Consider the following 16,226-nt stretch of genomic DNA (forward strand, 5'->3'; position numbering starts at 1 on the left):
TTGGCAGAGAAGTGAGATGTGCTTTTAGGTGAGTACAAAAAACAGTGAGTGAGAATTGACTTTGGAAACACAGAGAACGAGAAGGAGTGTAGAATGAAATGGGAGAAGAAAGATAGAGTGGGGCGAGACCAGGGATACATTTGTAGACAATAGAGAGAAAGTAAAAGAGAATGCAGGCATCAAAAAGTAGAAGTCAGATAGAGGGGCGAGAGGGAATACTGGAATACTTACAGAGAGTGAGAATAGAAGAGGAATAGCAGAATTGCAAACAGAACGAAGAGGAGTAAGATGGGAGACAGGACGGCCAATAGGAAGAGCAGAACAGAAACCAAACAGAGAAAAAAGGAGAGATGTTAAAAAAAAAAAAAGATTGGAGAAATGAATTGAGAAATAGTGCAGGCTCAACAAATCAGGTCGAAACGACAGGAGCAGATAGTGCTATAGATATGTAAGTAGAGAGATAGGGAAGAATCAAAGATAATTGCTAGATTACGAGCAGAGGTAGAGAAGTGGAGAGAAGACGGTGGAAAAGAAAGATACGGGGAAGAGCTGGACCAGGGTAGAGTGTTAGCTATGAAAAAGAGACAATTTTAGAGGGGTTACGGTGGAATTTGAGAGGACATCCATTGCTGCAAGGCAAAGAGACAATTAGAGACAGTGGAATGGAATGAGGGGAAGATAAAGAACATGTGTGTTTTGTGTTCATTGTGTGCAATGGAATTGCCAACATTCCAATATTGTAATGTAGAAATAATAATCCCCTCTGTGGGCATCACTGGCCAGAAATGGCCTGGAGCCCAGGCTATAGGTCTGATTGGAGTAATGGCCTTAATACTGGGCCCCCGGTGCTGTTACCAGGCCAGGCCAGGTCAGGTCATGAAGCCCACAGGGGGGTTATTATTACTATTAGCACCCCAGGTTTTTAAACTGGGGTGCTGATAGCAATGTATTTGGGAAAATGGGTTGCACGCTTGTGGTGACATGTTTTCTCGAACAAATACCCACCCAAGCTGGCTACCATGAAGGCAGAGCACCACGCACAGCACAAGGGTAGTGATGGTTCGGAAGCATTAATGAGGTGAGTGGGAGCGGTGGCAGCAGGGGAGTTGAGGCAGGGCGACTCGAAGAAAAGGATTGTGAGGGGAAGATGGTGGGACGCAGCCCCTCTTCCATTTCCAGAACAGCCTGGGAGGGATCCAGGATGGGTAGTGATGGTGTCAAAGCATTAATGAGAGGAGCGGGAGCGGCACCCAGAGGGATGGTAAAGTGACGGGAAGATGGTCGCTCGGATGTGAGTCCTTCTCAGTCTGCTCCGAAGGTTTACTTGGATAGTGAGATTAAGCCAGCGATCCCAGCAACCTGACTGGCTGTGGCACACGCCCTGTGTGTTAATATTTATTCCCTTATAGTCCTTATAGTTAGAGAAAGTGCTGGAAGGTGGTCAAGGGGAAAACAGGAACAGGCATTGTTTCAAGAACTGTATTCATTCCAGAGGTATCACCAGGAACATCTGGAAACTTCTCAACATGGGTTGGTTTGGTCCCTTCTCTGGAGGATGGTGATCAGCATTCGAGATGCATTTTTGTATCCTCTGTACATAGTCAATCTGTTATGTTTGAAGGTCACCCTGAATTCATTTTAATAAGGGTATCCCTGGCACCTGCATAGCAGTCCAGTAGGTTATCCGGAAAGGTGCAATGTGGAAAAGGGTACTTTGAACCACATTGACTTGTCAGCTCATAATGGTGTCGTGATTCTAATTTTTTCGTGACTTGGTAAAAGGCCATAAATTTAGCAGGTTGCATGTGCCAAGTAGGACGTTTTGTTGGATCATTTTAATTAGAGGCTACCCTTTCCCATCAGTCCTTACCTTACAGACTGAAAATGTTTTAAACTCATAGAAAGATCGCAGGAAATGAACACGCAGAGGGGTCTGTCATCTGCAATAGCCGGGATGTCTGATTCCTATGGGGACCAGGCTGTTTTGCTGCACTTTCCGGGGAGGAACCTGGACTGATGAGCACCCACAGTGTGGTTGACCTCATGGAAGAGATGGATCTTTCATAAAATGGATTTCTCAAATATTCTAGATAGCCAAGTGGGACGAGCAATGAGGTGGTCATTTTCAGGAGTTTCAGGTTCGAGGGACACTTTAAAGAGAGGAATATACGTGACGTCCTTGAAGGCTGTATATCCTAAACCTGTGAGGCTAGAAAGGATTCACTTTTTAAGAAACAAGGCAGAAACAGCATCCCTTAGAGCATGGAAAGAGCACAGACGCAGTGGGAGGAGCAACCGTAATGCGCGGAGAAGGAGCTTAGTTGAGAGATTGAGCTGAGGATACGTCTGGGGAGGTGGGCCTAACGAAGGGGCTTGTGGTGGTTGGCTTTGAACATTTTGGAACTGTGTTCTAGTTTCATTTTGTATACCATTTAAAATAATATGCAGAGATTTTTTAAGTCCTCGTAAATTATAAATGCTTCATTTTGGCAGTGAACGCTGAGTTTCCGAAGGTGTCGTGGATGGCTTTGACGGCTGACAGATAAAGATCAATGCCTCTATATGTTTGGAGGAATCATCTGTTTTGTTTGTTTCTGGGGAGGTCTGAGGAGCACCAGGAAGAGGAAAAGGGCCAGGCTTTGGCTCGAAGCGTGAACTGGTCAGAGAAGATAGGCTTTAAGGCAGAAAGGTACATTGGCGTCTGAGCAGAGTGAGTCTTGATAACCATGTTTTCCAAATGTAAAATATAGCTGACAAAGAATGTTCATCACAGCATTTTTAAATTGTTTTCTTTGTATGGAAAATTAACTATTTCTCAAGATAGGTACAGTTTCTGCAGGGCCCCATGTGCACTGACACAGATGATAAAAGTAACACATCATTTCAGAAGCTCACTTTAACATTCAGAATAATTTCCTAACAAACATCTGTTCAGCCTTTTTAAATAAAATTAAAATAAAATCTTTCTAAAATGACAAAGAAAAAAAACAAAGGCAGTCCCATTTTTAAAAGGTGTGAATCCCATAACGGACGAGAGCCAAGAAGGACTAAGGTGCACACTCTGACACTCTGTGAGCGGTTTATACCATAAACTGCAGATCCGAAAACGACAATGATGTCTTTCTAAAGTTTTTTGCCAAAGGCTATATTATTTTCCAGAGAGAACAGTTAAAATGATCAACTTTGTAATTAGTGGAATCTCGTTTTAATAATTTTGATTCCAATGTGTTTGCCTCATAGCTACATTTTTGCATTAAAGATGCAAATATATTGCGTTCAAATTAACAGTTAAACTAAAGTGTTCCAAATGACGCGAATGTGCACCTTAATCGCCCCACAAACCGTGGAAAAAAAGGAGGAAAAATCAAATTGAAGTATCCCTCTAAGAAAAAGAAAAATGAATTGACATGCTGGCGGGAGAAACAAAGGACTATGAAAGAAATGGATACACCCCCAAAGCCCCTCCTGTTACAATACGGACATCTGGCAGTCTGCGAAATTCTAATTACCTCTTTACGCCATAAGCCATATTGAGCAAATTGTCCAGTCTGAAAAGAGAAGGAGGGTCTCTGGGTTAATGTCTCACAGATGGCAAGATCGCTCAATGGAACCAACAGAAAATGCATCATTTTAAGAGAAGACAAATGGTTACCACGTCCCCACTTCTGCAGCAGCCCCGTGAATGCGCGTGCACTGCGTGCGGTCATCCTGCTCTCCATTGTAAAAAGCCCCTTTGTCAACTACAGCCAAATTAAGATCGTAGACAACCAACATAATCAACCCTGCATTGTGAACATTCAATATCAAGATGTCATTTTTTTTCCCCGACTGACAATAGTCAATCAGAAATTAAGAAGCATCCACTTTGAAAGTGATTTATTCCACACAGAAAGCTGCCACTTCCGCTCTCAGCACAGCGCTTATTCTGGAGGAGAACCCAGTGCTAAAGGAAACTTGTTTTCACGTCCAATTCTCTGGCGAACCCATTTTTAACAATCTAACCTGTTAGCGAAACCTCTGCAAAGCCGCTCTGTGCATATGCATTTTCTTTTAGTGCAATATATAGTGCCACTGTCCCAAGAAATCCATTCATTTTTATACCTTGGGCATTTGAAATAGCACAGAGCTTCCTTCAAGGAGCGGTGCACCACTTGCCATTGAATAAGCACAACAGCATGAAACCAAACCACAGAGTTGGGTACATGAACCTGATCATATGTTAGAGAGCACCCACGTTAGTTTGCTTGTTGTAAATATTAACAATTTGTGGCACAGGGGAGATCAGGTGATTCGCCCAGAATTACACAAACGTGTTTGTCAAGTGAAACAAGCATTGGCAAAGCCAACAGTATAGCCAATAGTTTTGGATTTTACTGCTGTTCTTTGCATTTTGCATTGATAGGTGCCAGAGTGCAACGTTTCAAAGGGGGATGCGATAACGAGAAAGAGAAGGGGAATAGAGCAAGGGAGGAAGCGATTGAGAGAGGGTGCCATTGATGAGCAAGAGGAAATATGAGTGAGATAGGGTCAGAGTGAGAGGGTAAGAAATAAATCGAGAGTGTGAAAGGATGAGAGGGGATGGGGTGGGTATGGTTAGAGAGGGCGGGAGGGGCTAGAGACTGTGTGGCGGAGGGGTGAGTGGCAGTACAGAGAATGGGGGTTCAGTCATTGGGGTACAGAGATAGGTTGGGTATGGGTATAGAGAGTGGGGTAGGGTAGGTGGGGTTAAAGAGAGTGGGGTAGGGTGTGCTGGTGGGGTAGAGACCACAGGGGTAGGGTGGGTTGCGCTAGAGAGAGTGGGGGTTGGGTGGGTGGTGGTAGATGGAGTGGAGGTAGGGTGGGTGTGGGTAGAGAGGGCAGGTGGGGGTATGGTAGGTGGGTCGAGAGCAAGGTGTTGAGTGGGGGTAGAGAGCAAGGGGGTAGGGTGGGTGGGGGTAGAGTGAGGCATGTAGGAGCATAGGGGTAGAGAGTGGGGTAGTGTGGGTGCATAGGGGTAGAGAGAGTAGGGGTCGGTGCGGGTCGAGAGGGAGGGGATGTAGAGAGTGGGGTATGGTGTTTAAAGCTAGACGGAGTATGGTGGACCGCAGTAAAGAGTGGTGTTAGAGTGGGAAGGTGGGTGTAGAGAGTGTGGGCTAGGGTGGGGGTAGATACAGTGGAGGTAGAGCGAGTGTTGGTTTGGTGGGGGTAGAGAGCATTGGGGTAGGGTGGGGTAGAGAGCGTGCGGTTTGGGTGAGTGTCGAGAAAGTGTGGGTGTTGTGGGTGGGTGAGGATAGAGAAATGTGGGGTTGGTGAAAGTAGAGAGTGGGGCTAGGATGGGTGTAGAGAGTGGGATTGGGTGGTGGAGGTAGAGAGGGTGGGCAAGAGTAAGGTGGGGATTGAGTGTGGGTGGGTGTAGAGAGGGGGTTGGGTTAGGCTGGGGAGGGGAGTTGTTGTAGAGAGGGTGGGGGAATGTATGGTGGGTGGGGTGGAGTGCGTAGGGGTAGAGTGGATGGGCAAGGTTATTCTGATTGGGGAAAAAAACATTAACTCTTGAAAAGTAGCCCAAAATATCCCAAACAAAACCCAACCAGCACACATAATGGGGTGTGGGAGTAGAGAGAGTGGGTGTTGGGCGGGTGGGAGTAGAGAGAGAGACTGGGAATGGAGATAGAGGGAGTGGGCATGCCATGGGTGGGTCCGTAAAGAGGCAGTCTCAGAAGGATAAATAAAAGAGAAATGCTGGCAAAAGCAGCCTAAAATAGCCCAACTGTCCTCAAAATAAATGAAATCACCCTGCAGCTCGAAAATGGAAAGCCTGGCCACCGACTGGCTTCTTACAAAGCTGCTGATAGAGGCTAATATTGTTTGGGAACTCCTCATTGGGAAGTATGGCGGAGAGGTTTAGAAAAGAGATTTTAGTGATTTGGCAGTTTCATGCCGTGGCATTGTCGGTTGCTATGCCGAAGAGATCTTCTCAGTTCAGTACCCACTTCCCTCTCACTTCTGTAACAGTGGTTTCGGCGCCACAAAAATTCACCAACACCAAAAATCAGGGATTAAAACCCTATGCACCAGAATCAAGAAAGCGAGCACTAGACCACACAATTCCTCTGCTACCCAGGCAAAGATGGCGAAAGATTTTTCTTTGCTTTCTTGCTTTTTTTCTGAAGGATTTGAGTATTTTATAAAGAAACTAAAAATCAAACAGCATTCAAAAATCACCAGTTCATACCCTCTAGAATATGTACAGCCGAAGCCGGACATTCTAGTGCAGCCGATTAGGAGACGGCCATTTCGGCCGAGCGCCTTCAACATAGCTCCCATTCAGTTACACCTTGTTGGACCCGACAGGAATGACATCTTGGTGCAGACGGTTCCCTGCACCCTGTTGGCCGAGGCCAACAGGGCGTACCTGAATGGGAGCTGCATCGAAAAAGCTGCCACCTGATCACCTGTGCCAAAACATGGCGTGCCGATGCACTGCTCCTCACAAACATACACACACACCACCTGCATTCTGCACCAAGGAGTACCTGAATCGTTGCGCCTGGTGGTGCAGTGGCCCTGGGTAGCGCCTGTTGGGAGACTGGTACAGCTGCGACAGCAGCGCTTGACTTGTTTTCTGGCTGGGGTTGTTGGCAAACTTCACAGTAATCGGTTCTGTAGCACCACTAGGCTTCTGGCCATTCAGTCCCTTGATGGCTTCTTCCGCTTCTATCCTCTTATCGAATCGGATAAATCCCACTCCCCGCGACACACCTGCGAATGAAGAGACACTTCTATGTGACAAAGGCTCCTGACCTTGCAGCTCAAGCAACAAACACAAAGGATCATTATTGAATTGCGAATACTTTTGGCTCACTGAAATAAAAAATAGAAAGACACACGTGTGATGCAGCAGAAACCTCATTTAGACATGATTTTCATTTCTAAGCTGGTTTTTCTTGAAGTGTTTCCGGTTTCTACTGTGTGCTGCATCTGTGTATGTTTTGATGTGACTTATCTTTTAAAATATCCATTGCACTGGGGTGAGTCTGACGTCAGCGGCCATAGGTTCTGCAGGAGCAGCAGCTCCAGGGTACTGTTGGCCTTGAAGGATGACAATGGAGCCCAAGCATAGAGACCGCTTTTCTGGGATTCTGGGATCTCTGACTCCCAGCAGGTTACCAGGAGGTGACAGGGCCATGACTAACCTGAAGGCTCATCTTCTCTCCCTTCTTTCTCCCCCTCCTTCTGTCTTTAGATGTTTTTTGCATTATCATGTACATTGTACCGTTTTTCTAATTTTTGTAATAGCGCCTTTGGTGAAAGGTGCTTTATAAATTCAATAAATGAAATGTAATTACTATAACTGTACCTTGGCGGCACTCAAAAGATTCAAATAGGGGTGCAGCCATCGCTGACAAGGGTACCACATGAAAGGACAGTTTGAAAAACTAGGTATTTTCATTAAGGTTGGCCCAATAAGGTGATACAAAGGGAAATAATTTAAAAAATCATTAGGGAAAAGCAGTGCCCCAGCCCAGAAAGGGAGATGAACAAAATAAAACAACCTCTCAAAAACTGGTCAGGTTTCAGAACATATTACTCACAAAGAGGTTTTCAAGGTACCCTGAAAGGCTGTTCCTGAGGTCTACACCTGCTCCTAGCGGGCATGCCTGCTGCTGCCAGTTGGCAGGAATAGCCCGACAGTCATGGCAGTCTCTGCCATCTGCCCAACCTTAAAGGTATGCAGCGTAGCCGCCTCTTTTACTCCATGAAAACAGGCAAATACCCTCAATAAAAAAGGGGAGTAAATATACTAGCAACATAAAATAGGAACTAGCTACCGGCTGCTATCAAACACACAGCTCCCCAGATATGTTCATATCTGTGGTACCAGCTCAGCAGTGCAGTAGGAAGACACGCTTGTTGTTCTTGGCTAATCATGGTCCCGGCACCTTCTGTTTGTGGGTCCTGAAATGGCAAGCCTGGTAGGTAAAGAAACCTTATTTAGCCCCTGAATTTCGGTATCTCTTTTCTCTTCATGACTGCTCTTCTAATGTGTTCCTTTAAGGGATTGCTAGCTACCATGAAGGAAGTTTACATGGGATGATTCTCACTGCATTGCGCTTATCATGCAGTAATGAAAAATCGGCCAGGGTAAAGTAAGCCAACCTTTGTGCTAGCTCGGTCTGGCAAAGGGTGCTTCCATTCAGGGACACCGTCAGGGCCTTTCAACCCTTTCAGTAGAAAGAGGGCTCGAGCCTCATGGGGGCCCCAGCAACTGCTCCCGTGTTGCTAGCCAACAGTCTTATAGCACGGCAATATATTTCTTTCTATATTACTTTCGGTGTGGGGCTTTAAATGTGCACCTTACAAACTGCGCTTGCAACAGCCCTTCTGGCTTCCAAATATTCGGGATACAGGCGAGGGCCGCCGGAACAAACCACACGCAGACTCGTACATGGTTCCGTATTCCGGTGCCTTCGACTGAGCGAGCGAGTGCCCCGTGGAACAGATGCATTTTTCTACCGTGAACAAGCCAGCAGCTATCTAGCGGGTGGAAGCAAGATTGAATTCTTCTCTTCTATGAAGTGAATTTCACTCCATCAAGACACCATAATACCCCATCACTGAGGGGTCCACTCTTTCCTGTGTTTGTACCCAGGAGGAGTTGTTTTTTTTTCCATTTACAAAAGTGAAGAACTGGATAAAGAAGGAACACAAGGACTATACACATACATAAAAGAAGAATCTGGTCATGGAAGGACACAAGGACTAATTTTAAGATTCCTTTCTGTTGACCATATAAATCCATTGCTGTTCCTATATTTTACAACCATTTTCGTCCTGTCCTGAGGAAGACGACTGTTAAACCATACCTCTCCTTTTTTAAAAAAAAAAAAAACGGATGCCTTAGACAATTTCTGAGGTCGTCGAAACTACCCAATCGTGACACCAGTGTGACACATGAGAATGGTGGAAGTCACACTAGGTGCCGGTGGTTGACTGCTTAGGTTGAAATGGTGACAAGCGTTGCAGGTGGCACCTTTTACATATCTTGCACTGCAAGCTTGTCCATCAAGTTGTATAAATAATTTCTGTCACTTTAGAATATGATACTGGAAAGGTGTCGTAATTTTGTAATTTTTGCATTTCTCAAATTTTCCTTATTTTCTATTCTTAATTGTTGGAATAGTTGCAGCTAGATTCAGAATTGATTTTTGGACTGTGCATGCATTTTGAGACTGGGGTTAGTATTAGGACTGCCCCTTTTCAATTTTCTCTGATCCTCTCCTTTCCTTTTGGTCTCCTTTCCTTTCTTCCTGGGGGAGAACTTCGCACTTTGTATTCATCCTGCATTGCAGGGAGCTTAGGTGGTTGTCATGCACTTTATCTATATATATTCTATATTGATTGTCTGTTTTCATGCTGTTTTATGATGGATTCAGTACCATATGTTATGTGACTTGATATGTAAACAAAAAAGATTAATTGATTTTATTATCCCTGACCTATCCCCTCATTTGGGCTCCCATAAGATGGTTACTTATTTTGCTTGAGTTTCTCAGCAATTTGTCCCGCGTTACCCACATCTACTTGTCTATTTGCTCTTGTTACTCCCCAGGGTTTACGCGGTAGGGGACGCCTTTCCTTGATCAAATATTAGTACAGCCTTTTAACAACAGTTCTTCCATATCAGTCACTTGCTGACAAAGATGGATTTATAGCTTTTCAGTGGCCATCTCCTGATAATCAGAGGTTATTGACCCTCGCTGTAGTTCTTTGTCTCCATTCAAATGTGTGCACCCCACAGGTTTGCCGCTCTAAGCAATGGGGTCCGGAACTTCATGTTGAAATGGGTCCACACACATCTTTAGTTGGGCCTGCTTCCATTAACAAACTTCACTGAACATGGATATGCAAGCGTGTTTTTGCATTCCCTGTCAAGTGAGTCAGCACACATTACCAAGGACACAGATGTCCCTTAGACTTTTTTTATGTGTCTGGAACTTGTGGCACGCAGGACCCTTGCTCTTGCGAACCCAGCTAGGTTTGAAGCCAAGCCTGCTCAGATATAGATATAGCAGCCTGCGCGTTAAGCAGGACACAGTCCATACCAGAGGCGTAGGCAGGGTAGGGCCTGAGGGGCAACGCCCACCCAAAATCTGTAAATGGCCACTCAGCAGCGCTGTGTGGGTATTTACATATATTTTTGTCAGTGTAGTGGGCCCAACTACATTAGCATCAGGCCCCATTTGCTAGACAATCCTGGCTACGCCTCTGGCAGAGGCGTAGGCAGGGTAGGGCCTGAGGGGCAAGGCCCACCCAAAATCTGTAAATGCCCACTCAGAAGCGTTGTGTGGGTATTTACAGATATTTTTGTCAGTGTAGTGGGCCCAACTACATTAGCATCAGGCCCCATTTGCTAGACAATCCTGGCTACGCCTCTGGTCCATACAGGCAGTACAGAAAATAAGGAAGCTGACGTGGGATCATAGCTACGCGGGGAAGTGGACATGATGACATATGAAGCGTCTCGCGTGCTTTACGAAACAGTTTTCCTGAACCCAAACCAGGTATTTCAATGATTGCGAGCTCCAGGCGCGAGGTTTATCCTTGTCCAGTCAGAATGACGCACACATTCTGATGAAAACATTTTCACAACAGCTCTTCTGATTAACTACTTTGATGCATTTAGATATAAATAGGGTTAGTGAAGGAATAACATAAGAAAAAGAAGAAGAAAATGAGACTATGCTTGAGTGTGAGGTGAAGAGCGGGACTGAGGGGCATTGGTGGGGTGTGATTTGAATGCAAGCACTATACAGAAGATGTACACGTCAAGATACAAACAAGCATTGGCAAAGCCAATAATTTGGGCTTTTGTGTAGGTATAGGATGGGCATTTGCTACGCAAAGATATAATAGTACTACCTGGCCATAAGATGGCAACGGCTGGAAAATGAAGTGACTGCGTGGGCATATCATGGCTGCAATCGGGAAGTGCGTATCTAATACCTCAAGTTAAAACTGTGTGCTTTGTCTGTGCTTGTTCTTAGCAGGACTTCAGTTCAAGGAAGAGATATAAATCAAGTGACTGAAGTCACACTGGGTTAAGACATTTCTATTACACCAATAGCCATTTACAGCTGCAATTAAGCCGGGATCTCTCAACAGAAAGCTTAAAAATAAGGCTACGAGCTTAAGTTTGATATTAGTGTTTGAGATCGAGCTCAAAGAGATCCTAGGAGGATGAGTTTTTGGTGGGGTGGGCTGGTCAGTGGGTGGGACTGGCCCTAGGGTTTAGCATGACCTTGGGAAGTCAATGGGTGGATACATAGCCAAACAGCATCCAAAGCTGTGTGTCTCTCCTTACTTGTCGTCTCCCTCCTACCTGTACTCTAATGCAATAGTTTTGGCTTATAGGCGGCGCCTATAAGCCGAAACTAATAAGCTTGAAGCGGTATAGAAGACAGTAGTCAAGCACATCCTGATTTTAAAGCATGCGATCATCCTCACATTGCATAAACACCTTTGACAGTACATTCAGGCAAGTGTCCAGTGACACATTGATCTCTCGATCTCTCCTTTACGCACATTAGCACTCATGAGTTACTAGAATGTTTATGCTTCTGGCGCTCAACATACCACTGAAATAAATAAATACAAAGCCTCATTACGAGTTCAACGGTGCAGTAAAAATGTGACAGCAATTCCATGACCGCCTCTTTTCCTGGCAGAAATGGAGTTACCGTCACTCTAACTGCACCGTCGAATTCCGAGATGGAGGTAAATCCTATATTTTAGCTAAGAAAATGTGCAAATTTATTGCATGATATATACAGCTTGCGATTAATCACCATAAATCCCCATTGAGTCCTATCTATAGACTCCAAAAATGGGGATTTAGACTGCACTATCACTATTAATTCCCCTGATAATTGCACGGGACCATGCAGTGATAACAGCAAACTAGTTTTGTATAAATCAGTGGACCGCCAAACTCGTAATGACTCCCATTAATGATCGTTCAGAAGTGGAAAGAGTTTGTTTCAGTTGGCAATATTTAAGACATTCCAAACTAAAAAAACAAGAGTCGCACCTGTTACTTGATCGACCAGGATTCGTGAGGTGATGATGCGTCCGTATTGTGAAAATAACTGTTCAAGTTCTTTCTGGGTCATCGTTTTTGGAAGGCCACTTACGTATAGGTTAGCATCCCGGATTGAGGCTGAACTTGGACGAGCATACGATACCTAGAAGGGATAAAAGAGAGAATTGACCTTTTTGGAACTCACAATGCTAATAACAGAAGAGTTCCATAGACACAGCAACATAACATTTTGTAACTACATTTTTGTATATAACTATAGGCCTAATTGAGAGTTAGTCGGTTGGTGTTAACGGGATATTTCAAAATTCTGCCTGTTGTACCACTCCACCTGCTTATGGATTGTGTAACTCACACCACACAACAAATAAGCCAGGTTGCCAGGCAATACCTCCACCTACAATGTCGGTATTGGCCTGTGCTGCGATATCACATGCCCGACAGGTCCATTGTGACTTCAATATGGGGACTAACTTGGACTCTACATACAGTGGTAACTGTAATTGAGTTTGGCAGTATTACGTTGATAATACCACCAAACTGAGGCCTTGCGTGTTTCTACAGAAGTCATCATTAATTTCAATAATATCTGGCCAATCGCTGATTGTTCATTTAATCAGCATCATGCTTTTGTAGTTTATGATGCTGTTTATAACTCAAAAGAAAGGAAGGATGGTACTGTAGACAATGGAAGTATTACACATGTAAAAATACAAATAGATATTGGATGTAAATACCAGATCAGACACATAAAAAATGGATTTGTATTGTGGGGCTGCTCCCATAATAGGTCACGGAACTGTTTTTTTTTAAATAAAGATTAACCACAATTTGGCAATGGACGAATACAAATGTTCGGACGTCATTGATATGATAGAGATATCCATCATAAAACTCTTGATTATAGTACCTTCTGTGTTTTAAGATGTCTGTAATCTGGGAGTAGAGGGGCCAGAAACAAAGCTGGCAATTTAAGAGTTCTTATGGGAATCCTACATCTTTTATTGGCAATGGCACCATTTACTTTGCTCATGCGCATAATGCAAGTAATACATCATCAAAATTAACTTTTCATTTGGTCTTTCTCCATAGTACACATTTCTGTAAGATTGTGAGGGAATGAACAACGCAACACTGATACGTTCTGGATTTGACATAAGTCTGCAGGAAAGAAGTTTGGGTATTAAGTAAGGTTATCATAACGCTGTGACTCATAAACACGCCCATTTCTTATGCAGCGCAGGTTGCAATCATTGAAGTTTCTGCGTGCTCACACAATTCTCAGGTTTTAAAGAGGATCAGCGTGGTATGAGAAATAAGGGGTCTAATCGCTAAATTTAGACGACCTGAGATACATTCTACAAAAGGAATGAAAAAAGAAAAAAAAAAAACTAATCAGCAAACAAACACAAGTGTCAGCAAGAGGGAGGGGACAGCTATTCCTAAAATAGGAATGGGAGGAATCGACGTTTGAGTTCCAAAAAGGAGGGGTTGCTCCAAATCAGCAAAATGTCCAGCATGAAAGTGGATGAATGTGGCCAGCTGTCTTGAGCTCTGCGAAGAACACGGTTGATTTTGTAGGTGGATATTGACTGTGACGTAAGGCATTAATGCCATATGAATCTTTCCCTACTGAAGAACCGTTCGCAACCTCAATTCGGTTCCGCGATAACGCTGGCATTTCAATGATGCTGGTAATTAATGCTGACAGGGATATTCCCTTTTTTTATTTTTTAACACAGGGTTACTTGCTCGTACTTCTCACTCTCCTTACCACCCTAAACCTTTCCCTATGATTAGGAAGGATGAACATGAACATCGCCGCCAGCATTTTTGCCGGGGGGACTGAAATGCCAGCATTGTCACCAGATGACCTCAAATCAGGTACACATGCAGTGCCACAAAGGATTTGTTCCTTCTTCTGCTGTTTCAGCAGAGTCCCAGTCACACGTAATGTCGTTTTAAGATTTTCGCACTCATCCGAGGATGAGAAAGAAACTTCCTTGCGGAATCAGGGCCTGCTAGTATAGTGCTCTTGATGTTCAAGGAGCTGACCACCGGTTTCTTTTGAGGCGCCCTCTGTTCAGTGCACAGCTTTCTGACTGGTGATGCGCAACCAAGGTAGAAGAGGTGCTATTGATCTTTGAAGGATAGGCACTGGGGTATCCACCTTTTGCCAAACCAAGGGTAGTGTTGGTTGTCAGCCCAATTTCAACACTGGATACGTCGAGCCTGTGCCCCGCATTGCTATGCATTTTCTTTGCATATACATAGTTGCCCTACTGATGCCCAGGTCAGGTGCTTTAACAGTGGACTGGAGGCATTGTGCATCAATGCACAATAAGTTCAGAAGCACACAAAATACAAACAACAAGGGAAAATAAATTGATGAAACCTGGGAATGGTACCCTTACAGACCTCATCATTGCTAATATGCCCTTCCCGCTGTGGAAAAGCAGCTTTCTTGGTCACACAGGCCTTTTTGACTCATCGAATTGGATTCTTATTGCAGCGTTGGACACCTACAAAGGCCTACAATTCCCAGTGCAATGATGACTAATGGGTCAGCTACACTGCATGGTGGCTGCAGCTGCTGCGGCTTCATACAGGTGTGCCTTTTGAACAGCTACTCTACACAATACAGGTGTTTTATTGTGCATGTAAAGTCATTTAGAAAGTTATAACAGAAAAGTAGGGGACGGCTTTTAATGTTCACTTTGCTCAAAAGAACAAACACCTTCCCAGCTTGTGTGAACTTATAATAGCCAGACCACTGTGCAGTAGGCTTGTCTGTTTTGTTCATTGTCTTGCTTAGTATTAACAGAGGCTCTGAGTTGCTTCTATAGCCATTAAGCACAAACTGATAAAACCCCTGCACAATGACACTACTCATAGGTATGAATAGCACCATACCCATTAACTAACTGTAAAGCATTTTAGCAAGGAGATGGAGTGCGAGTTCAAGCTGGAAGAGGTGGGTTGAGGATGGGAGAGATGAGGATGAATGAGGCAAGGATGTGTGGTGTGAGGCGGGGAGGGTGAGAGGAGGGAGAGGTGTGAGGTGGGACTAGATACTGGGGCTGAGAGGAAGGTCAGGGCAGGATGTGTGAGATGTGGCAAGGGCAAGGCTAAAGCGAGTGGGCAAATATAATTGAGGTGTGATGTGGCAGGTTGCGGCAAGGCTGGTTAATGCAAGACTGGTTGAGGTGATAATGAGTTAGCAGGTATGCGGTAGTAGTGGAAAAGATACCTTGGAGATTCCAATACACTTTAACAGGAACAGTTCTCATTTTACAGTAACATAACAAAACACATAGACGGGTAATGAAAAGGCAGAGAAGTGCAAGCTGTGCGGGCAGTGAAGTGCAAGCTTAGCGAGCAGTGAAGACCTATCATTCAAGTCAAAGCTGGATGGATGTCATTGCTATGATAAAGTGCTGAATTCCTCATTCGCCAATCTAGGAGAATTAACTAGCATTTGGCAAGCAGGTGACTAAGGGGCGGCTCACCCATAATAGGCCACGGGGTGCTGACCGGTCACCGTCAGCCATTGCGTATGCACCAAAGCCAGCCCTGCGAAAGAGCGCCCAAGCGCTGCTGAACTGACTTGAACTATGAAGTAAGTTCTCCAGCTGCATGCTCAATGGGCTGTGCAGGGCCTGGAGCGTTTAACTTCCCCAGCCTAAATGTGCTTATGTGGAGCTCCTGCACGTATAGGTGTCCCTGAGAGGCATCAAGCGTGTGTGGAGTGTGCGAATGAAATAAATGAATGTGTGCATGCATGAAATGGGCCTCTGATTCTGGGCGGTGGTGGGTGCCAGGGATATGTGTGCAGCCAGGGCATGGCATTTTTACTGGCAATCGCTAATTAGAAGCCGTTTTTGTCCAAAATAACTGCCCACCAGATCAGCTTGCAATCAGCTGTTGAACGCTCCTTCGCTGCCCGAGTGCGCCCGAAGACCACAAGGGATTCCCCTCTCCAAAATGGCCGCCCACAATTTCGGAGCTGCCCTACCTCATCTGTAGAGGCCCAGCCCCTGTGAAGCTGCCTAAGGATTGGCTGGAGCCATCCTTAAACCTGTAAGCCGATTCGCCGGCAGGCGAGAAGCTGGCCCGCCACCAAAGGCCAGGCTACCAAGGCTTCCTGTCC

General features: G+C 44.9%; 1 protein-coding gene across 5 annotated transcripts in view; it reads right to left on the bottom strand.

Annotated features, from left to right (window-relative positions):
• Positions 1-16,226, bottom strand: part of ELAVL4 (ELAV like RNA binding protein 4) — a 261,656-nt gene that overhangs the window by 3,255 nt on the left and 242,175 nt on the right. For all 5 annotated transcript variants that reach the window (XM_069642228.1, XM_069642227.1, XM_069642225.1 and 2 more), the window contains 3 exons: positions 12,068-12,221; positions 6,513-6,738; positions 3,510-3,548 (listed from right to left, as the gene is read on the bottom strand). In XM_069642228.1, the coding sequence (XP_069498329.1) occupies positions 3,510-3,548; positions 6,513-6,738; positions 12,068-12,221 (419 nt within the window). The remainder of the gene's footprint in view (positions 1-3,509; positions 3,549-6,512; positions 6,739-12,067; positions 12,222-16,226) is intronic.

The sequence above is a fragment of the Ambystoma mexicanum genome, chromosome 1q (genome assembly GCF_040938575.1).
Source record: "Ambystoma mexicanum isolate Mex_15411 chromosome 1q, UKY_AmexF1_1, whole genome shotgun sequence".
Classification (NCBI taxonomy): Eukaryota; Metazoa; Chordata; class Amphibia; order Caudata; family Ambystomatidae; genus Ambystoma; species Ambystoma mexicanum.